Source organism: Ranitomeya imitator, chromosome 6, assembly GCF_032444005.1.
Source record: "Ranitomeya imitator isolate aRanImi1 chromosome 6, aRanImi1.pri, whole genome shotgun sequence".
Classification (NCBI taxonomy): domain Eukaryota; kingdom Metazoa; phylum Chordata; class Amphibia; order Anura; family Dendrobatidae; genus Ranitomeya; species Ranitomeya imitator.
Window position 1 is genome coordinate 112,016,260 of NC_091287.1, and position 18,932 is coordinate 112,035,191.

The following is an 18,932-nucleotide window of genomic DNA, read 5'->3' on the forward strand; positions in this document are numbered from 1 at the left end:
GACCAAACACAATTTTAGTGAGAGCTGCTCCAGAGATTGGTAGAGAGACAAATTGGAACCCCTGCTTGACTGCAAAAAACAAAGAAATCTTCAGAAAGATTTAACAGACTCTGGAGTTCTGATACATTGTTTTACTGTTCAGAGACACTTGCACAAATATGTCCTTCATGGAAGAAAACCTCTCCTGTGTCCTCACCGTAAAAATCAGGGTCATAAGTATGTAAAAGAACATCTAAACAAGCCTGTTGCATTTTGGAAACAAGTACTGTGGGCCAATGAGGTTAAAATACAACTATTTGGCCACAAGGATCAAAGGTATGTATGGAGAAAAAAGGAAAGAGAAGGAGATCCAGCTCAACGATATAGTGAAAAATCCATAGTTTTATTTCACTTCAAAATATAGTGTAAGGATAAAACATCAGCATACAAAAAAATTAAAAACCAAGGTCAACGCGTTTCCGGTGACTAAGCACCCTTAATCATGATTAAGGGTGCTTAGTCACCGGAAACACGTTGACCTTGGTTTTTAATTTTTTTGTATGCTGATGTTTTATCCTTACACTATATTTTGAAGTGAAATAAAACTATGGATTTTTCACTATATCGTTGAGCTGGATCTCCTTCTCTTTCCTGTTTGTCTACGCCCTGACACAGCGGTTCCGTGCTCCGAGCCCTTGGGAATGTCGATATGGTGAGCTGGACTTTGTTTTTTCTTCCTTTATGGAGAAAAAAGGCAAAGAATTTCAAGAAGAGAACATCTCGCCAACCATTAAGCATGTGGGTGGATCAACAATGCTGTGGGGTTGTGTTGCAGCCAATGGCAGGGGGAACATTTCATGGCTAGAAGGAACAATTAATTAACTGAAATTTCAACAAATTCTTGATGAAAACATAACGCAATCTGTAAAAAAGCAGAGAGTGAGAGACGAGGATGACCTCTACAAATGGATAATGATCCTAAACACATGTCAAAGCTGAAGGTTTTACAATGGCCTTCACAGTCCCCTAATCTGATCATCATTGAAAATCTATGGCTAGACCTCAAAATAGCAGTTGCATGCAAAACAACAAAGGAATCTGACAGAACCAGAAGAATTTTCCAAGGAAGAAAGAATGAAAATCCCTCAAACAAGAATTGCAACACTCTTGTCTGGCGAAAGAAAAGTGTTTACAAGCTGTGATACTTTCAAAAGGGGGTGCTACTAGGTAATAATGTTGCAGGGTGCACAAACTTTTGCATCAGCCCATTTTCCTTTTTGCAATTTTTAAAATGTAAAAGATGAAAATACATACCGGTATATTTTTTTGGCCTAAAATACAAAGGAAATGTGTCATCTTTAACTTTAGGCCTTTTAGATTTAATTTAATCTTCAACTTGCTTAACTGTTCACAAAAACTGCAATTTTGAACAGGGATACCCAAACTTTAACATGCCATTGTAACTTTCTACTCTGGGAATATTCCATTAATAAATTACTTTTCTTAGCCAGTATCAATATACACATCAAAGTCAGACACAAACAAGGAGCCAAGAAGTAAATTTTCTTGCTCTATAGATAACTAAAACTATGCCCAGGTGCACAACCATATATACCATAAGAGTAATACACATGTTAATATATAATCAACATCTATGGCTCCTGGCACCTATGACACTTGCAGCACTAATATCAACATATTAACACAAAATGCAGTGATAGTGTCCAATAACAAAAGTGGCATGTAAATGAGCACAAATCTAACAAGAAGAACCAACAGAATATCATATCATGTTTCCACTGTCAAAGACTCAAGTGTAACTGTGCAACTGGATAAAGAGATCTTATAAGGAATGCAAAAATGTCTACAGAAACTCAATATGATAATCCCAAGTTCAATTCTATCAAAAGAGTATAATCATCCAGAATTTTCCTGGTTGGACTGTTTTGATCTGGCCATTGTTAATTGAATTTGTGCCATATAGTTGCTGTTCTGTTATTCATTGCAGTTTATAATTTTTTATTAAAGGGAACCTGTCACCCCGTTTTTTCAAGAAGAGCTAAAAATAGTGTTAAATAGGGGCAGAGCTGGGCTTTACATTAGTGTATTTTGAAGCCTTTATTCCCCACCTATGCTGCCGAAATACCTTTGTAAAGTCGCCGTTTTGGGCTGTCACTCACGCTGGTCAGGTCATATGGGCGTGGTGACAGCGCTGTTTCTCCCCCAGATCTCCGTTGGTGGCGTAGTGGTGTGCGCATGTCCAAGTGGCGAATCCACTGCGCAGCTTCAAGGAAAATAGCGCGATCTGCGCTATTCAGCCGTTTATCGGTGGGCGCGGCCATCTTTGTGAGGCCGCGCGTGCGCAGATGGTTCTTCTCGGCTTCCCGGGGCTTCAGGAAAATGGCCGCGGGATGCCGCGCATGCGTAGATGGCGATCTCGTCGGCCATTTTCCTGAAGCCGAGTTCGCATCTCGGCTGCAGGAAAATGGCCGCCGCGATCTCCAAAATACACTAATGTACAGCCCAGCTCTGCCCCTATTTAACGCTATTTTTAGCTCTTCTTGAAAAAACGGGGTGACAGGTTCCCTTTAAATAAAAAAAAATAAATATAAAACAGGTTTTTTTGCTCTTTTCTTGGGGAGGCATAAACGGAGTTGTGGGCTGCAGCTGTCATCGTACTTGCACCTATATGCCTCAATAAAACTTTCTAGGGACTGTGCTGTGCACTTTATTCCTTTCAGACCAGCTTAAAGGGAACCTGTCACCCCCAAAATCAAAGATGAGCTAAGATCACCGGCATCAGGGGCTTATCTACAGCATTCTGTAATGCTGTAGATAAGCCCCCGATGTACCCTAAAAGATGAGAAAAAGAGGTTAGATTATACTCACCCAGGGGTGCTCCCGCTGCGGTCCAGTCTGATGGGCGTCGCCGTCCGGTCCGGGTCCTCCTATCTTCATAGGATGACGTCCTCTTCTTCTCTTCACGCTGCGGCTCTGGCGCAGGCGTACTTTGTCTGCCCTGTTGAGGGCAGAGCAAAGTACTGCAGTGCGCAGGTGCCGAGCCTCTCTGACCTTTTCCGGTGCTTGCGCACTGCAGTACTTTGCTCTGCCCTCAATAGGGCAGACAAAGTACGCCTGCGCCGGAGCCGCAGAGTGAAGAGAAGAGGACGTCATCGTAAGAAGATGGGAGGCCCCGGACCGCAACGCCCATCGGATCGGACCGCCCACCCAGGTGAATATAATCTAACCTCTTTTTCTCATCTTTCAGGATACATTGGGAGCTTATCTACAGCATAACAGAATGCTGTAGATAAGCCTCTGATGCCGGTGGGCTTAGCTCATCTTCGGTTTTGGGGATGACAGGTTCCTTTTAATGAGTCTGTGAAGGGAAAGCAATGTCTGAACCAGATGCAAGTCTCTTGACCTTAACTCAATAGGCCTAAGTGTGGCAGCTGAGTTGGAGCCAAGAGACTCACAGATGGTCTAGACATTGAGGTCCATACTAAGATCATGAATGTCGGACGTGTAAAACTAATCGTGCGGCGTGTTATGCATTTGTAGGTGACTACGCACTAGTATTTTCAGAAATAAGGAGCCATCGTTACTAAGGGGTTACAATTTTACTCCCATATGCATGTATTGTGAGATGTACATACTGTTCCTCAAATAGCTCATTGTTACTTCTGTTCCCTCAGTTTTTGCTTCCCTTATTTATTTAAAAGGCAAAAGAGGTGTATGCACCTTTCATTTTCAAAACAGTTACTTCTGTAAATCATATTAATTATATTTAACGATAACTGATTTTTGAGAAAAAAATATATTTAATCTGTTTGAAAAGAAAATTGTTTCCTTATTTCATAATCTTACCAAGATAAAAGAAAACCACATTGAGAGTGGCTACTTTTGATGGTGAAAAGAAGCTGTCATTAATAATGTAGGTGTTCCTGACTTTGCTAATGGAGTGACTAATGGTGTCAAATTGATTGAGTTCTTCATAGGACAACTGGATGATATTAATTATGGAAGATGAAAATGTAGTACTATGAAGCACAGAGGATGCTGATGTGTGTAAATACAATTGGGATTATATTACAGACACAAGTTTTTTTTTGTTAATGTTGCGCTTGTGAAGAATATAGGACAAAAGTCTTAGTCATCTGATTAATGTGTTGAGCATCATTTAAAATATACTCACCTAGGAAATCTATAATCATCTTCATAATACGTCTTTTGAAAAGTATCAGTCATCAGATTGTTAGTGTGGGAGGCCCTAGAGACTTATGACAACTTTTAAAAAAATCGTATATGAAAGAAGCAACCTTCGGCACTCAACAAGTCCACACAGAATTGATTCTCATTCAAAAAATTGTTTATTCATAATCAGCCAGCTGGAAGACAGACATCAAAATTCCAACGTTTCGGCATGCAATGCCTTTATCAAGGTAGTCTATAATAACAGGGCAAAAAACGGAACATATACTAATTATAGAATATACATTCATAAAGGAAACACATATAACATAATGTATCGCTGGCTAGACTTGAATAGAAAAAAAGAAGACAACAGAAAAAAACTAATTTAATAGAAAAGAAACTGAGAACACCATGCGATCCGTAAAACGATATATTTATTAAGTGATAAAGAAGTAAGGAGTCCAACACACCAGAGGAGGAGGATATACATAAGAAAACACATGGAGATATATAAACACCGAAGAGTACATAGTGACCTCAATAGATATAAATATAGAAAGGGCTGTAAACTAACAGTCCAGTGCTGCCTAGATAACTGATTTAAAGAAGAGTGCAAAAAACATATATACCTGCAAGCGCTCAGCGTGCTACAAATAGAATAAATGATAACTGTAAAGAAACCAAAAAAGAATAAATAAGAACTATGGGGTATATAATGGATAAATTTCCGAGTAGTAAATATATATTACAAAACTCCGACCAAATAAGCACTAGTAAGAACAATGCAAATAATACCTGGGAACACAAAAGATCCAAAAATATCGTATGCCTAAGCTAAGGCGTAATGTGATAGATCCAAAACTGTAAAGAGACGCAAAATAACGTGCCATGAGCACAGAAAAAATACCATAACATATAGGGTACAACAAACATATAAACAATACCATACCTAAAGCCGGATATTAGATAAGGACGGTCCAGGATTAAGTGACCACTAGCCTAAGATAAATGAATCCACAGTGGTAGTCAAATAATGACCATAGCACAAAATATCCAAAAAAAAAAAATATATAGAGGCACAATGAAGGCCCTAACCAGGCATGATATAGAACGTAACACTAACCTATAATGGGTGAAATGCCGGCGTGCGTCCTGTGGCAACTGGGCAGGATAGCGTGCAGGGAGCCGTAAAGCCAGCAAATATACCGTAAAATTCATGAGGTCATATCCGGAAGGACGAGTGTACTCGGCAAAGACACGGAAAAAACCGAAGGAAACCATCGGCGCGTGCGCAGAAAGAAGGCCGAGGACGGCCAAACGAACCAAGCGGCGCATGCGCAGTAAGTAAAAAACTAAAGAGTGTCAGTATGGGAAAAGCCGAAACCAATCGGCGGCGCACAAAAGACGCGCTGAGAGGAAATCAGTGAGAACAAGAAACCCAAATGGGAGAACCCAAAACTCCAGGGAGGGGTGGGGGTGGGGGGTAAGAAAAAGGCAGCACATAGACAGAGTAAATCTAAACCTGTCTAAATCGGGGAAGTCAGTCACCAGAGGAGCACAACATGTGGACCTCAGGATAAAGGTCACTAACATATACCAAACAAAAAATACACTAAAGAGAGAAAAAGAAACAGAAACAAAAATATATATGATATTATATACCAATATATAGCATATTCTACTAAACAGTAGGTTGTACACATCTAGCACATTTAACATCAACACGATGTACTCAGGTAAGATCCCCTGAGGTACAGGGAACAATATATAGCAATAGACCAACATATATATATTATATTATATTAGAAGTTGAGTCAATATCCAAATGTGGTCATTTATATACATATATATACTCTAACACAAAATACGTAGAGATACAGAACAGAGAAACACAGTAAGAGAATATCTTTGAGTTGTAGATGGTTGTCACAGTGGTACCTAGAGAGAGGGAATCATATAATGATGGTGAGAGAACACTTCAAGAAAAACAAAACAGATAACACATAGCTAATTGTACATCACTTCATATTCTCTATTTAAACCCAGCGGATGTAATGTCTGAAGTGTGAATATCCAAAAAGCCTCTCTCTCTTTGAGTTTCTGCACCCTATCACCTCCACGTCTAGAGGAGGATATACTCTCTAATACTTGAAATCTTAATTGTGAAATTGAATGCCCTGCTGAAATAAAGTGCGAAGGTACCGGAAGCATGATGCGTTTGCATCGAATGGTCGACTTATGCTGAGAAAGAACATTATGTGTATACCCATTACCATTTTCAACAGTACTGTATATATTGGAAAAGATATATTGATGATGTTTTTTTAATATGGGGTGGGGATGAAATATCCTTATTACAATTTTACAGGGATCTCAATTCATGTGTATCTAACCTTACATTTTCCATTTCTAAGGACTACCATAGTGTAAGTTTCCTTGATACATTAGTAACAGCAAAAGAGGGCTTACTTGAGATCGATCTATATAAAAAACCTACAGACAGAAATGGGTTGTTACTTTACTCCAGCTGCCATCCCTCTCACGTGAAACGCTCACTACCGAGATCGCAGATACAACGTGTAAATCGTATAGTGACAGACCCTAATTTAAGAACAGTACGCATTGAGGAAATGAATCAAAGATTTTCGGAACGAGGATACCCACCATCAGTTTTGAAACAGACTATACAGACAACTAACAGACAGAGGATTGAACAGAAGAGGGTTTCGTTTGTCACCACATATCACCCTTATACCAATTTGTTTAAAAATTGTATACTAGAACACTGGCCCTTGTTGGGCAAGGCTTACCCCTCTGTATCAGAATTCTCCATCCCACCTCTAATTTGTTATAAGAGACCCCCTAACATCAAAAATATACTTGTACGGGCTGACATAGGTTCCAAAAAGACATTACAACGTCAAACCCTTTTGGCTACGCAGAGGCATGGCACATTCCCTTGTCTACATTGCCCCCAATGCTCAAACATAATGAGGGGCGACACTTTCTCTCACCCAAGGTCGGGGAAACTTTTCCCGATTAAGGGTTTCTTCACGTGCGATTCGTCTTATGTGATATATTTAATCAAATGCCCTTGCGGTCTCGGGTATGTGGGTGAGACCACCCAGCATATCCGAGACCGCATTTCTCAGCATAAGTCGACCATTCGATGCAAACGCATCATGCTTCCGGTACCTTCGCACTTTATTTCAGCAGGGCATTCAATTTCACAATTAAGATTTCAAGTATTAGAGAGTATATCCTCCTCTAGACGTGGAGGTGATAGGGTGCAGAAACTCAAAGAGAGAGAGGCTTTTTGGATATTCACACTTCAGACATTACATCCGCTGGGTTTAAATAGAGAATATGAAGTGATGTACAATTAGCTATGTGTTATCTGTTTTGTTTTTCTTGAAGTGTTCTCTCACCATCATTATATGATTCCCTCTCTCTAGGTACCACTGTGACAACCATCTACAACTCAAAGATATTCTCTTACTGTGTTTCTCTGTTCTGTATCTCTACGTATTTTGTGTTAGAGTATATATATGTATATAAATGACCACATTTGGATATTGACTCAACTTCTAATATAATATAATATATATATGTTGGTCTATTGCTATATATTGTTCCCTGTACCTCAGGGGATCTTACCTGAGTACATCGTGTTGATGTTAAATGTGCTAGATGTGTACAACCTACTGTTTAGTAGAATATGCTATATATTGGTATATAATATCATATATATTTTTGTTTCTGTTTCTTTTTCTCTCTTTAGTGTATTTTTTGTTTGGTATATGTTAGTGACCTTTATCCTGAGGTCCACATGTTGTGCTCCTCTGGTGACTGACTTCCCCGATTTAGACAGGTTTAGATTTACTCTGTCTATGTGCTGCCTTTTTCTTACCCCCCACCCCCACCCCTCCCTGGAGTTTTGGGTTCTCCCATTTGGGTTTCTTGTTCTCACTGATTTCCTCTCAGCGCGTCTTTTGTGCGCCGCCGATTGGTTTCGGCTTTTCCCATACTGACACTCTTTAGTTTTTTACTTACTGCGCATGCGCCGCTTGGTTCGTTTGGCCGTCCTCGGCCTTCTTTCTGCGCACGCGCCGATGGTTTCCTTCGGTTTTTTCCGTGTCTTTGCCGAGTACACTCGTCCTTCCGGATATGACCTCATGAATTTTACGGTATATTTGCTGGCTTTACGGCTCCCTGCACGCTATCCTGCCCAGTTGCCACAGGACGCACGCCGGCATTTCACCCATTATAGGTTAGTGTTACGTTCTATATCATGCCTGGTTAGGGCCTTCATTGTGCCTCTATATATTTTTTTTGGATATTTTGTGCTATGGTCATTATTTGACTACCACTGTGGATTCATTTATCTTAGGCTAGTGGTCACTTAATCCTGGACCGTCCTTATCTAATATCCGGCTTTAGGTATGGTATTGTTTATATGTTTGTTGTACCCTATATGTTATGGTATTTTTTCTGTGCTCATGGCACGTTATTTTGCGTCTCTTTACAGTTTTGGATCTATCACATTACGCCTTAGCTTAGGCATACGATATTTTTGGATCTTTTGTGTTCCCAGGTATTATTTGCATTGTTCTTACTAGTGCTTATTTGGTCGGAGTTTTGTAATATATATTTACTACTCGGAAATTTATCCATTATATACCCCATAGTTCTTATTTATTCTTTTTTGGTTTCTTTACAGTTATCATTTATTCTATTTGTAGCACGCTGAGCGCTTGCAGGTATATATGTTTTTTGCACTCTTCTTTAAATCAGTTATCTAGGCAGCACTGGACTGTTAGTTTACAGCCCTTTCTATATTTATATCTATTGAGGTCACTATGTACTCTTCGGTGTTTATATATCTCCATGTGTTTTCTTATGTATATCCTCCTCCTCTGGTGTGTTGGACTCCTTACTTCTTTATCACTTAATAAATATATCGTTTTACGGATCACATGGTGTTCTCAGTTTCTTTTCTATTAAATTAGTTTTTTTCTGTTGTCTTCTTTTTTTCTATTCAAGTCTAGCCAGCGATACATTATGTTATATGTGTTTCCTTTATGAATGTATATTCTATAATTAGTATATGTTCCGTTTTTTGCCCTGTTATTATAGACTACCTTGATAAAGGCATTGCATGCCGAAACGTTGGAATTTTGATGTCTGTCTTCCAGCTGGCTGATTATGAATAAACAATTTTTTGAATGAGAATCAATTCTGTGTGGACTTGTTGAGTGCCGAAGGTTGCTTCTTTCATATACGATTTTTTTCCTTCGAGCACCGCATTAATTAAAGAGTGCACCACTTTTGACTTTATTATTTAACTTTTAAAAAAAGCTATCATCAGAATATTACTTATTTTTTAAATCAAGTTTTCGTACTGAATGTACTGTATATTTTTTGAATTCTCGGCAATGTTTTTTCTCAAATCACAATGTCTACTAAAAAAAAAAATATTTCAGGGGTGCAGGGTGCCAATGGGTTGCCATAACAGCCTTGGGTCTTTGAAAACACCTGCACCTGTCATGATGGTGTGCCTGTGGCTGGGATTCATAGGAGGCAGTGATTTAACTTATACAATGAAATAGTGCGGCAGTGCAGTATATAGAACAAAGCTATTGGGTGATTGCAGGATCAAGTCCCTATGGGATTGTCAAATGAAGTGATTGCAGGTTCTTAGTCACTGCAACTCAGTGAAAAAATTCATTAAGAAGTGATCAATATGTTGTATTTACCCCAAAATGGTAATAAAAGGTGGCAGCTCGACCCACAAAAAACAAGCCTTCACACAGCTCCATTGACTAAAAAGTGAAATTGTTACAAGTCTGGAAAAATGGCAACAAAAGCAAACTTATTTTTTTATATAAATAGAAAAAAAAAATTCCACAACTTCCATAATTTCTAATAAGTGCTTTCTTCCTATAGCTGTTTAATTTAATCTCAAGTTTTATGTAAAAATAACTTGCAGGTTCTCTGATTTCATAAGTATCTTTTATTTTAAAAATAAAATACGTACAGCGACCCATGATGCGCTAAATGTCCACCTTCAAAATGTATTCAGAGATGTTTATCTGGAATATCCATGAAGGGCATTAGCAGCAATGTCCTTGGATACAAGGACATGGCATTAACAAGGAAACACATTTGATGTTTAACACTCTAGAGATAAGAGGGTGACCTTATATATTGCCACTTGGGAAGGATAGATGAGATTGTAAATAACTTGAACTCCAGGACATCTACACTTCCCATTCTAGCAATTTTCTTCCCTCGGTAAACCATATGTACTATATGCATACATACATACACATACATATATAACGGAAAATGAAGACTTATCAATTTTTTTCTGCTTAAATTTCACCTAAAACTACGGTATATCAGATTTTCACACAAGCCCTAAAAGTACATAAAGAGAACCAAATCACACAAATGAGAGAAAAATATCAGCCTGTCGTTTATTACATGATGAACATGTCTGTGAGTAGCAAAAAGTAGGGGAACTTTTAGGATTAGCAGAAAGTTAAAAGTTAAATCACAGTCTGGTGCTTTCAATCAATGGGATGATGGGATGACAATCAGGGATAAGGGATCAGTCACTCGTCGCTGGAAATTGTATATATATACAGTATATATCTATTTATTAGAAATATAGCACAACCAATGAAAAGTACATAGAGGCTAATGAAAGCAAATTTTTCCGACCATAAGACGCACTTTTTTTCCTCCAAATTTGGGAGGAAAGTGTGGGTGCGTCTTATGGTACGGATGTAGCATGTGGGGAGGGGGGCAGCAGTGAGTGGGATCGCACTGTTATCCCACTTCAGGATGTCCCCGCTGCCCAGAATCAGAGCTGGAGAAACCATGTGCTCCCGATGATTAAGTGCAGTGAATATTCATTAGCGGCTCCCCGCCCACCTATCAGCTGAGCCATGAGCCGGGAGCAGCAAATGCTTAAGCAGGGACACACATGGCTTCTCCAGCGCTGATTCCTGCAGCAGCTGGGCAGGTCTGTGTGTCTGGGGGAGAGGAGGCAGCAGCAGGGGCCAAGGGAGAGAGGAGATGGCTGCATGCCTGCCTGCCATGCCTGGACTGGACGCTGAGTTCTGTGCAGGAGGACCTGTGATGATGTCAGGAGTGGGCGGGCTGGAGCATCACATGGCAGCTCAGAGCCCTCCCTCTTCTTGACATCATCACAGGTCCTTCAGGCTCTCCAGTCTCCACTAGAATCTGCAGCTTCCTCATAACCTGTGCTGTGGAAGGGAAAGCAGTCATGGGACGCTCCAGCTTTAACCTCACCACAGTGTGGCTGGCTGCCACATTTAAGAGGTTAGTCTTTACAAAACACAATAAAGCACTCTGCCACTCCTTTCGTGAACTATAACTCCCAGCATGTCATAGAATCTGCAGGACATGCTGGGAGTTATAGTTCTCCCATGGGATTTTAAAGCAGCACTCCAGTGTTATTTTGCAGTGCTGGAGTGGTGCTATAAATATAAGCCCTGTGCCCCCATTCTTATACTCACCCTCCAGCATCTTCATATAGTGCTTTACAGACACCACACTGGTCCCGCAGCTTCCAACATAATAACATACTATTATATATAATAACACCACATATAATAGTATGTCATTTATGTTATTAAATATTTTACCACATTTTTTAGCTTCAAATATTTTTTTTCCCTATTTTCCACCTCTAAAACCTGGGTGCGCCTTATAGTCCGAAAAAAACGGTACTTGTATTATGCAATGTAACTGATGTAAATGCAAACAGTGTAACATACACATATAGAGAGTGTTATGTCACACAAACAGGAAGATGAGATGTAGGATGGCAGTGAGACAAGGAAAAGTCTTCACAGCATAAGGATTGTGCCAACAAGAAGGGTAGAGTGGGATATCAGTGTGATATCAAAACAAGTATACCGGTTGTAAAGGAAGATGTAATTGTAGAAACATTTGTATCACTAATTTCTACTTAGAAAATCAAATTAACTGGAGAGGAAATAATATTTCCATTACATGACGTTTATTTGATCCTAGGAATGTATACCTTTTGAATTTCTGCTTTCAGGTTGCAGGGATTGCTCTGGAGACTGAAAAGAGATTTTTTGTATCGTTCAACAACCCTCCTTTTCAGGTTATCATGAAGAGCCGGGGGGAGCTGCAGAAATCACATGAAAGTGTTAAAAAAAATGCTTGAGACTACTGCAGGATATATTATCGAATGTACAAAATCATCAGATCAGTGTTACATACTCACTTTATTTACTCGCCTTGCCCCAGAGCCTTTTTGGGTCCTTTGTCAAATGCTACATATACTATCGTAAGCAGAGCCAACAGCAGGGAAGATGGCGATTACTTGCTTACTGCCTGGCATCTGAATAGGAGAATGCTATCTCCTGCTGGGTAATGTGCGCATCACCTTGGTAATGCATTTTACCGTGGATGTACATAATGTATTTCCTTTAAGTAGAGGGCTTTTCGGTCTTTTTCGTCCTGCTACATTTAGCCCAACTTGGGTCTCTCCCTAAGGTGGCTAGCATATATATTTCGCTTGCTCACCGAGCCCCACTCCATACAGCCAACCAATTCCAGCCCTGTGCTGATGAGGGCCTAAAGCCCGAAACACGTGTTCACAGGTAGGAATTGGTTGGCTGTGTAAATTTAGAAACTAATCCGCAGCATTGCACGCTTGGCGGTTCCAAGCGCTGTGGATTAGACTGGGGTGGAAAGAGATGATTTGCATAGCTCCGCCTACTGCAACGGATTCTGGGTAAACCTGCTATTCTTTGTATTATGCTGCTTGCAAGTACTTTCCGTTTCAGGAAAGCATCCACTATGCACAACAACCCAGAGAACCTATGCAGGGAAAACTAAATCCCTATGCAGGAAAAAATGGGTGAAAATTATTAAAGCGTTCCCTGGCATTCCCTGTGACCTGCTTAGTGGAGTAGCTGGTAAGAAGACTATCCATTCAAGCCTTATTAACAGTTACCAAATTCCTTGTACAATTCTGAACAATTAGTAGAATATTGACTTTCATCTAATGAGAAATTGGCACTTATCAAAACATACAAAACTTATGGTACATAAAATATTATTCTGTCAGTCCAACATTCACAAGAAATGCATAATATTGTGTAGTGGATTCACAAACACCGTTAGAATGCAGAAAAATTATACTTCCATGGTTATAACCTTCAAGGAAGTCCTCTAAAGGAATTTGTTTACATTTCAATTGTTGTTTCTTTATAACTTAATGGTTCTTGAGGCTGATACAAAATTTATATAACTTATTTTTCAATTTGAACCTTAAATATTCAATATGATAAAGCAATCATATATTAAAACAAAATGACAGGCTACTGTAGACAGATAATGAACCTTTGGAGACCACTAGGTCCCACATTAAAAGAATTACTGAACCATGAGTATAATAATTGAGATAAGTTCAAATTTTAAAATGAAATGGCACAATGTAGTAATTCAGAGAGGCATAAATCAATCAATGAAATCTTTACCTGTGTAATGAAAATAATTTTGTGCAGTTGGATTAATATCTGCTGAATCGGATCACTGATCTGTCTCACTTTTCTCTGTGACACTGAAATACCTGCAGATGCTGTTGTGTAGAAAATAAGTTACAAGACAAAAGTGAATGAAAAACAGCATTTCTGCATTTCAACATTTTTCATTACATTTATATACCATATATACTCGAGTATAAGCCAACCTGAATATAAGTCGATGCAATTAATTTTACCACAAAAAATTTGGAAATCTTATTGACTCAAGTATAAGCCTGGTATGCATGACCCCTTCATTCCTATCCTGGTATGCATTGCCCCTCATCCCTATACTGGTATCCATGGAACACTCATTCATATCTTGGTACCCATGGCCCCCTCATCCCTATACAAGTATGCATGGCCTACTCATCACCTTCCTGGTATGTATGCCCCCTTCATCCCTATCCTAGTATGCACCACCTCCTCATCCCCATCCTGATATGCATGGCCCACATCAGAAAAACATTAAAAAACATAAACCATTTTACTTACCTTCCCTGTGCTCCCTTGCAGTGTCTTGTTTTGATGTCAGCAGCTCATTTATGCTTGTAAGTAGCCCATGGCAGTGACATCATGCGCTGGCTACAAGCACAGCTCAGCTTCTGGACTACTCACTGCTCCCCATGCAGGAACTATAGGCATGTAAAACAGTGAATATTCACTGATATTTAATAGCTGGCACAGTAACCTTAGCCGCTGGCTTGCTGCAGCGGCCAGGCGATCACGTATGCCCGCTACTAAAGGAAATGAATATTCACTGCTCTCCATACCTATGGGAGTAGAGAGCAGTGAATATTCAATCACTTAAGTAGCGTGCACACTTCAGAGCCCAGCTGCTGCAGGAAGCCGGTGGCTGTGGCTGACAGTGTGCCTGCTATTAAAGAGAAATTAATATTCCCTGCTCTCTCCTCCCATGGGCATGGAGAGCAGTGAATATTAATTTCTCTTTAGCAGTGGGCACAGGAGTTAGCTGCAGCAGCCGGCTCATGCTTCCTGTGACCCGCTGCTCCACTGCTGCTGCTCCCCCTCCATCTTGTGGGACCCTAATTTGAGTATAAGCTAAGGAGGGCTTTTTCAGCATAAAAAAATTGCTGAAAAACTCGGCTTATACACAAGTATATACGATAATTGATTAATTTTCTACTTATGCAATATAAACCATATAGCTCAGTGTCAGGCAGACTACACACATCATTTTCCAACATCCACTTGCATATGGTCATGTGTATTGATTGCTCAAAAAATATTTGTTTGGTAACATTTTGCATGTGTGTATCTTCATCCTTAATGTAAATTAAATGCTAGAAATAAACAAAAATATTAATACTACCCTGGTCCGGCATACACTTCAATACTCCTTGGCACCTGGGGAGCCAGAGCCAGGCAGCGCATACTTCTTTAGTTGACAAGTGTTGCAAAATCATGGTAGTGCGGATTTTTTTGCTTATATTCTATTAATTGTGAATGTGTGAATGATGGGTGACATGAGTAACCACTAGTTTGTGTTCTCATCCTTCCTATAAATTATTAGAGATGAGCAAAGAGATAAACAATAAACTGGTCCACTTCAGTACTCATTGGCAGCCATACCAGGGAAGTGGAAACTTCCTCTGCTGTCACTCAAATGCCAGCATCCAAGGCATCTCTTGTGATTAATAGGCACCGACGTCATGATGTGTGCTCATCTCTATTTGCTCATCTCTATGAATTACAGCGGGTGAAATAAGTATTGCACACGTCACCAATTTTCTAAGTAACTATATTTTTAAAGGTGCTATTGACATGAAATTCACACCAGATGTTGGTAACAATCCATCCAATCCACACAGACAAAGGAATCAAACCATAGGTATCCATAAATTAAGTTATGTGTAATAATCAGAAATGACACAGGGAAAATGTATTGAACACAGTTACTGAAAACCGCATTGGCTGCCCTGAACCTACATAGGTGGTCCATGAGCCTGAAATCGCATTAGCAGTCTCTGAATCTGAAGCCGCATCTGCAGACCCTGAACCTGAAGCCTCTCCAGAGGTACCCGAGCCTGAAGCTGCACCTGCGGTACCTGAACCCTGACACCACTCCTGCAGTACCTGAACCTTGAAGCCGTAACTGCGGTACCTAAACCAAGAAGCTGCTTCTGTTGTACCTGAACCCTGTCACTGCTCCTGTGGTGCCTGAATCCTGAAGCTGCACCTGAACACTGACACCACTCTGGCAGTACTTGAACACTGACACCACTCCAGCAGTACCTGAGCCTAACACAGCTCCAGCGGTACCTGAAGCTGAAGCTGCACCAGCTGTACCTGAACCTGAAGTCATTTTGGCAATATCTGAACCTGAAACCATTCCAGCGGTATTTGAACCAGCACCAGTGTCTCTCTTGGTTAACGTTCCCAAGTCCGTACTGTTGTAGTTTGTTTCAATATCCGAACCCTGTCGTGCCAGGGACTCAGAGTTAGTGTCCATTCTGTCCAAAGACTCATGTTGACTGAATAGGGTCCGAATCATGTCCTTCCATGGATTTTGAGCCCGTGTCTGCGATCCTGACCTCTGGCATCAGCAGCTGCATTGCCAGAGACTGCCTAGGAGTGGTACACGGTGGCTACTGTTGTGAATTCTGCTTTTGGGCTCCCTCCGGTGGCTGTAGGTGGTAATGCAGTTGTCCCTGGCCTGCAGTCCTGGACAGGTGTATCTGCTGATTGCAAATCTGACTGGGGTATTTAGGTTTGCAGGACTCATTAGTCCTTGCCAGTTGTCAATGTTTCTTGTGAAGTGTTGGATCACTTTCTGGCTTCTCCTGCTTAGCTACCAATTCAGCAAAGATAAGTGTCTGTTTCTTTTTCTGTGGAACACATGCAGTGTGCTTATATTCTGTGCTATTCATTTGTTTTTCTCTTGTCCAGCTTAGACTGTGTCAGTGTTTTCTCAGTCTTGATGGATTCTCTGAAGTTGCAGATATACGCTCCACATCTTTAGTTAGATGGTGGAGTTTTTATATTTTCTAATGTGGATATTTTTGAAAGGATTTTTAATACTGACCGCTTAGTATCCTGTCCTATCCTTTCCTATTTAGCTAGTGTGGCCTCATTTGCTAAATCCTGTTTCCTGCCTGCGTGTGTCTTTTCCTCTACTACTCACAGTCAATATTTGTGGGGGGCTGCCTATCCTTTAGGGTTCTGCTTTGAGGCAAGGTAGAATTCCTATTTCCATCTATAGGGGTATTTAGTCCTCCGGCTGTGTCGAGGTGTCTAGGTTTTGTTAGGCACACCCCACGGCTACTTCTAGTTGCGGTGTTAAGATCAGGGTTTGCGGTCAGTATAGTTACCACCTACTCCAGAGAAAGTTTTCATGCTGCTCCAAGGTCACCTGATCATAACAGGCTACCTGCAGCTCAAGCCTAACTCCACCATCAGGAGCTCTAGCAAAACCAGGTAGCCACTTAGCCATGCTCCTCCTAGGTAAGCAAAGTCCGTAGCACAATGGGTCCATGATTCATGTGTGTGACATCGTTCCTTCAGTTATATGAAGTTTGCCAGTGCTATGTGCTAAAAACAAATTCAGACCATGATGTTCCCACCTCTAAATTTCACTATTGGTATGATGTTTTGACATGATATGCAGTGCCTTTTGGCCTTCCAAACATGATGTTTATTATGGCATCCAAAGAGTTCAATTTAGGTATTATCTGACCATACTATATTCTCACAGTATTTCACAGGCTTATCTAAATGATGTTGAGCAAACTTTAAACACACTTGAACATGCATTTTTTTCAGCAATGGAGGTTTGCATGGTGAGCATGCAGACGTCATGGAGATTAAGTGCGTTACTTATTGTTTTCTTTGAAACAATTGTACCTGCCTATTCCAGGTCTTTCTGTAGCTCTCCACAGATGGTCTTTGGCTTTTGGACAACTCTTCTGATAATTCCTTTCACTCCCCTGTGTGAAATCTTGTGGGAAGCAACTGGTCATGGAGGGCTTATGATGAAATTATGTTCTTTCCACTTTCTTAATATAGCCCCAACAGTACACACTGGAATCTTCAGTTGTTTAGAAATTTTTTGGTAACCAATGCCATCAGTATGTTTTGTAACAATAAGGTAGTGAAGGTCATTAGGCAGCTCACTGGTTTTACCCATTATAAGATGTTTCTTGTGTGGCACCTTGGTAATGAGACACCTTTTTATACGCCATCAGTTGCACCAGCTGATATTTTTCACTAAGTGGCAGGATTGCTTTCTAATTACTGATAGACTTCTGCTGCTGTCATGACTTGGACTTTTGCACCTCTCTTTCTTCATGTGTTCAATACTTTTTCCATGTGTCATTTCTCATTATTACATTTTGGTATCTTTGCATGTGTCGATCGAATTGGTTGTTACTGACATCTGTAGACTTCATGTCAATAGCACCTTTAGAAATATATTTACTTATAAAATTGGTGATGTGTTCAATACTTATTTTACCCACTGTATTTATAAAGGCTAAAATAAGTAAACACTATATTGGTTTGTTACACCTTTAGCAAATATTCCTAAATATTGTTAAAGCATACCTTGCATACTTTTATTTTTAAATAACTCAATAGTATATGCAAAAATAATGTAGAATTGTCTATCACTATTCTACACTCACTGAGAAACCAAGACTAAGGGATAAAAGTTGTTACAGTTTCATAGAGGGACCAAAGAAATCAGTGCATATAGAATTAGTGAAGGCTTTCTTCACATATTTCATTTTCCTGCTGATCTTTTATGAAGTATTATGTTATCCAACATGAAAAATATTTAGGATTGAGAGTCCTCAGTGGCTGATACCTTTTAATGGCTAACTGAAAAGATGGTAACAAATTGCAAGCTTTCAAGACTACTCAGGTCTCTTCATCAGGCATAGAATAAAACAAAATCTGAAGAATCACATATTTATACACGGCATAGTCCAACATGGACACTTGAGTGACAGCCACACTGCTCAATCATTTCAACGCAAAACTCTAGTTATAAAAAAGGAGAAGAATGATCACAGAATTTAGACTACACGAACATGAGGAGAAAATAAGACTTTGCTTGTTAATTAGAAGCAAGGAGAGAATTTTGGACAGTGCATTTAAGTGAGTGTCGGATACTCTCATAGCATCTAGTGCCCAATCTTTCTGAAG

At 39.9% G+C, this 18,932-nt stretch overlaps 1 protein-coding gene across 2 annotated transcripts in view; it reads right to left on the reverse strand.

The window, feature by feature from the left end:
• Positions 1-18,932, reverse strand: part of NEK10 (NIMA related kinase 10) — a 337,168-nt gene that overhangs the window by 25,033 nt on the left and 293,203 nt on the right. For both annotated transcript variants that reach the window (XM_069730006.1, XM_069730007.1), the window contains 2 exons: positions 13,722-13,822; positions 12,251-12,361 (listed from right to left, as the gene is read on the reverse strand). In XM_069730006.1, the coding sequence (XP_069586107.1) occupies positions 12,251-12,361; positions 13,722-13,822 (212 nt within the window). The remainder of the gene's footprint in view (positions 1-12,250; positions 12,362-13,721; positions 13,823-18,932) is intronic.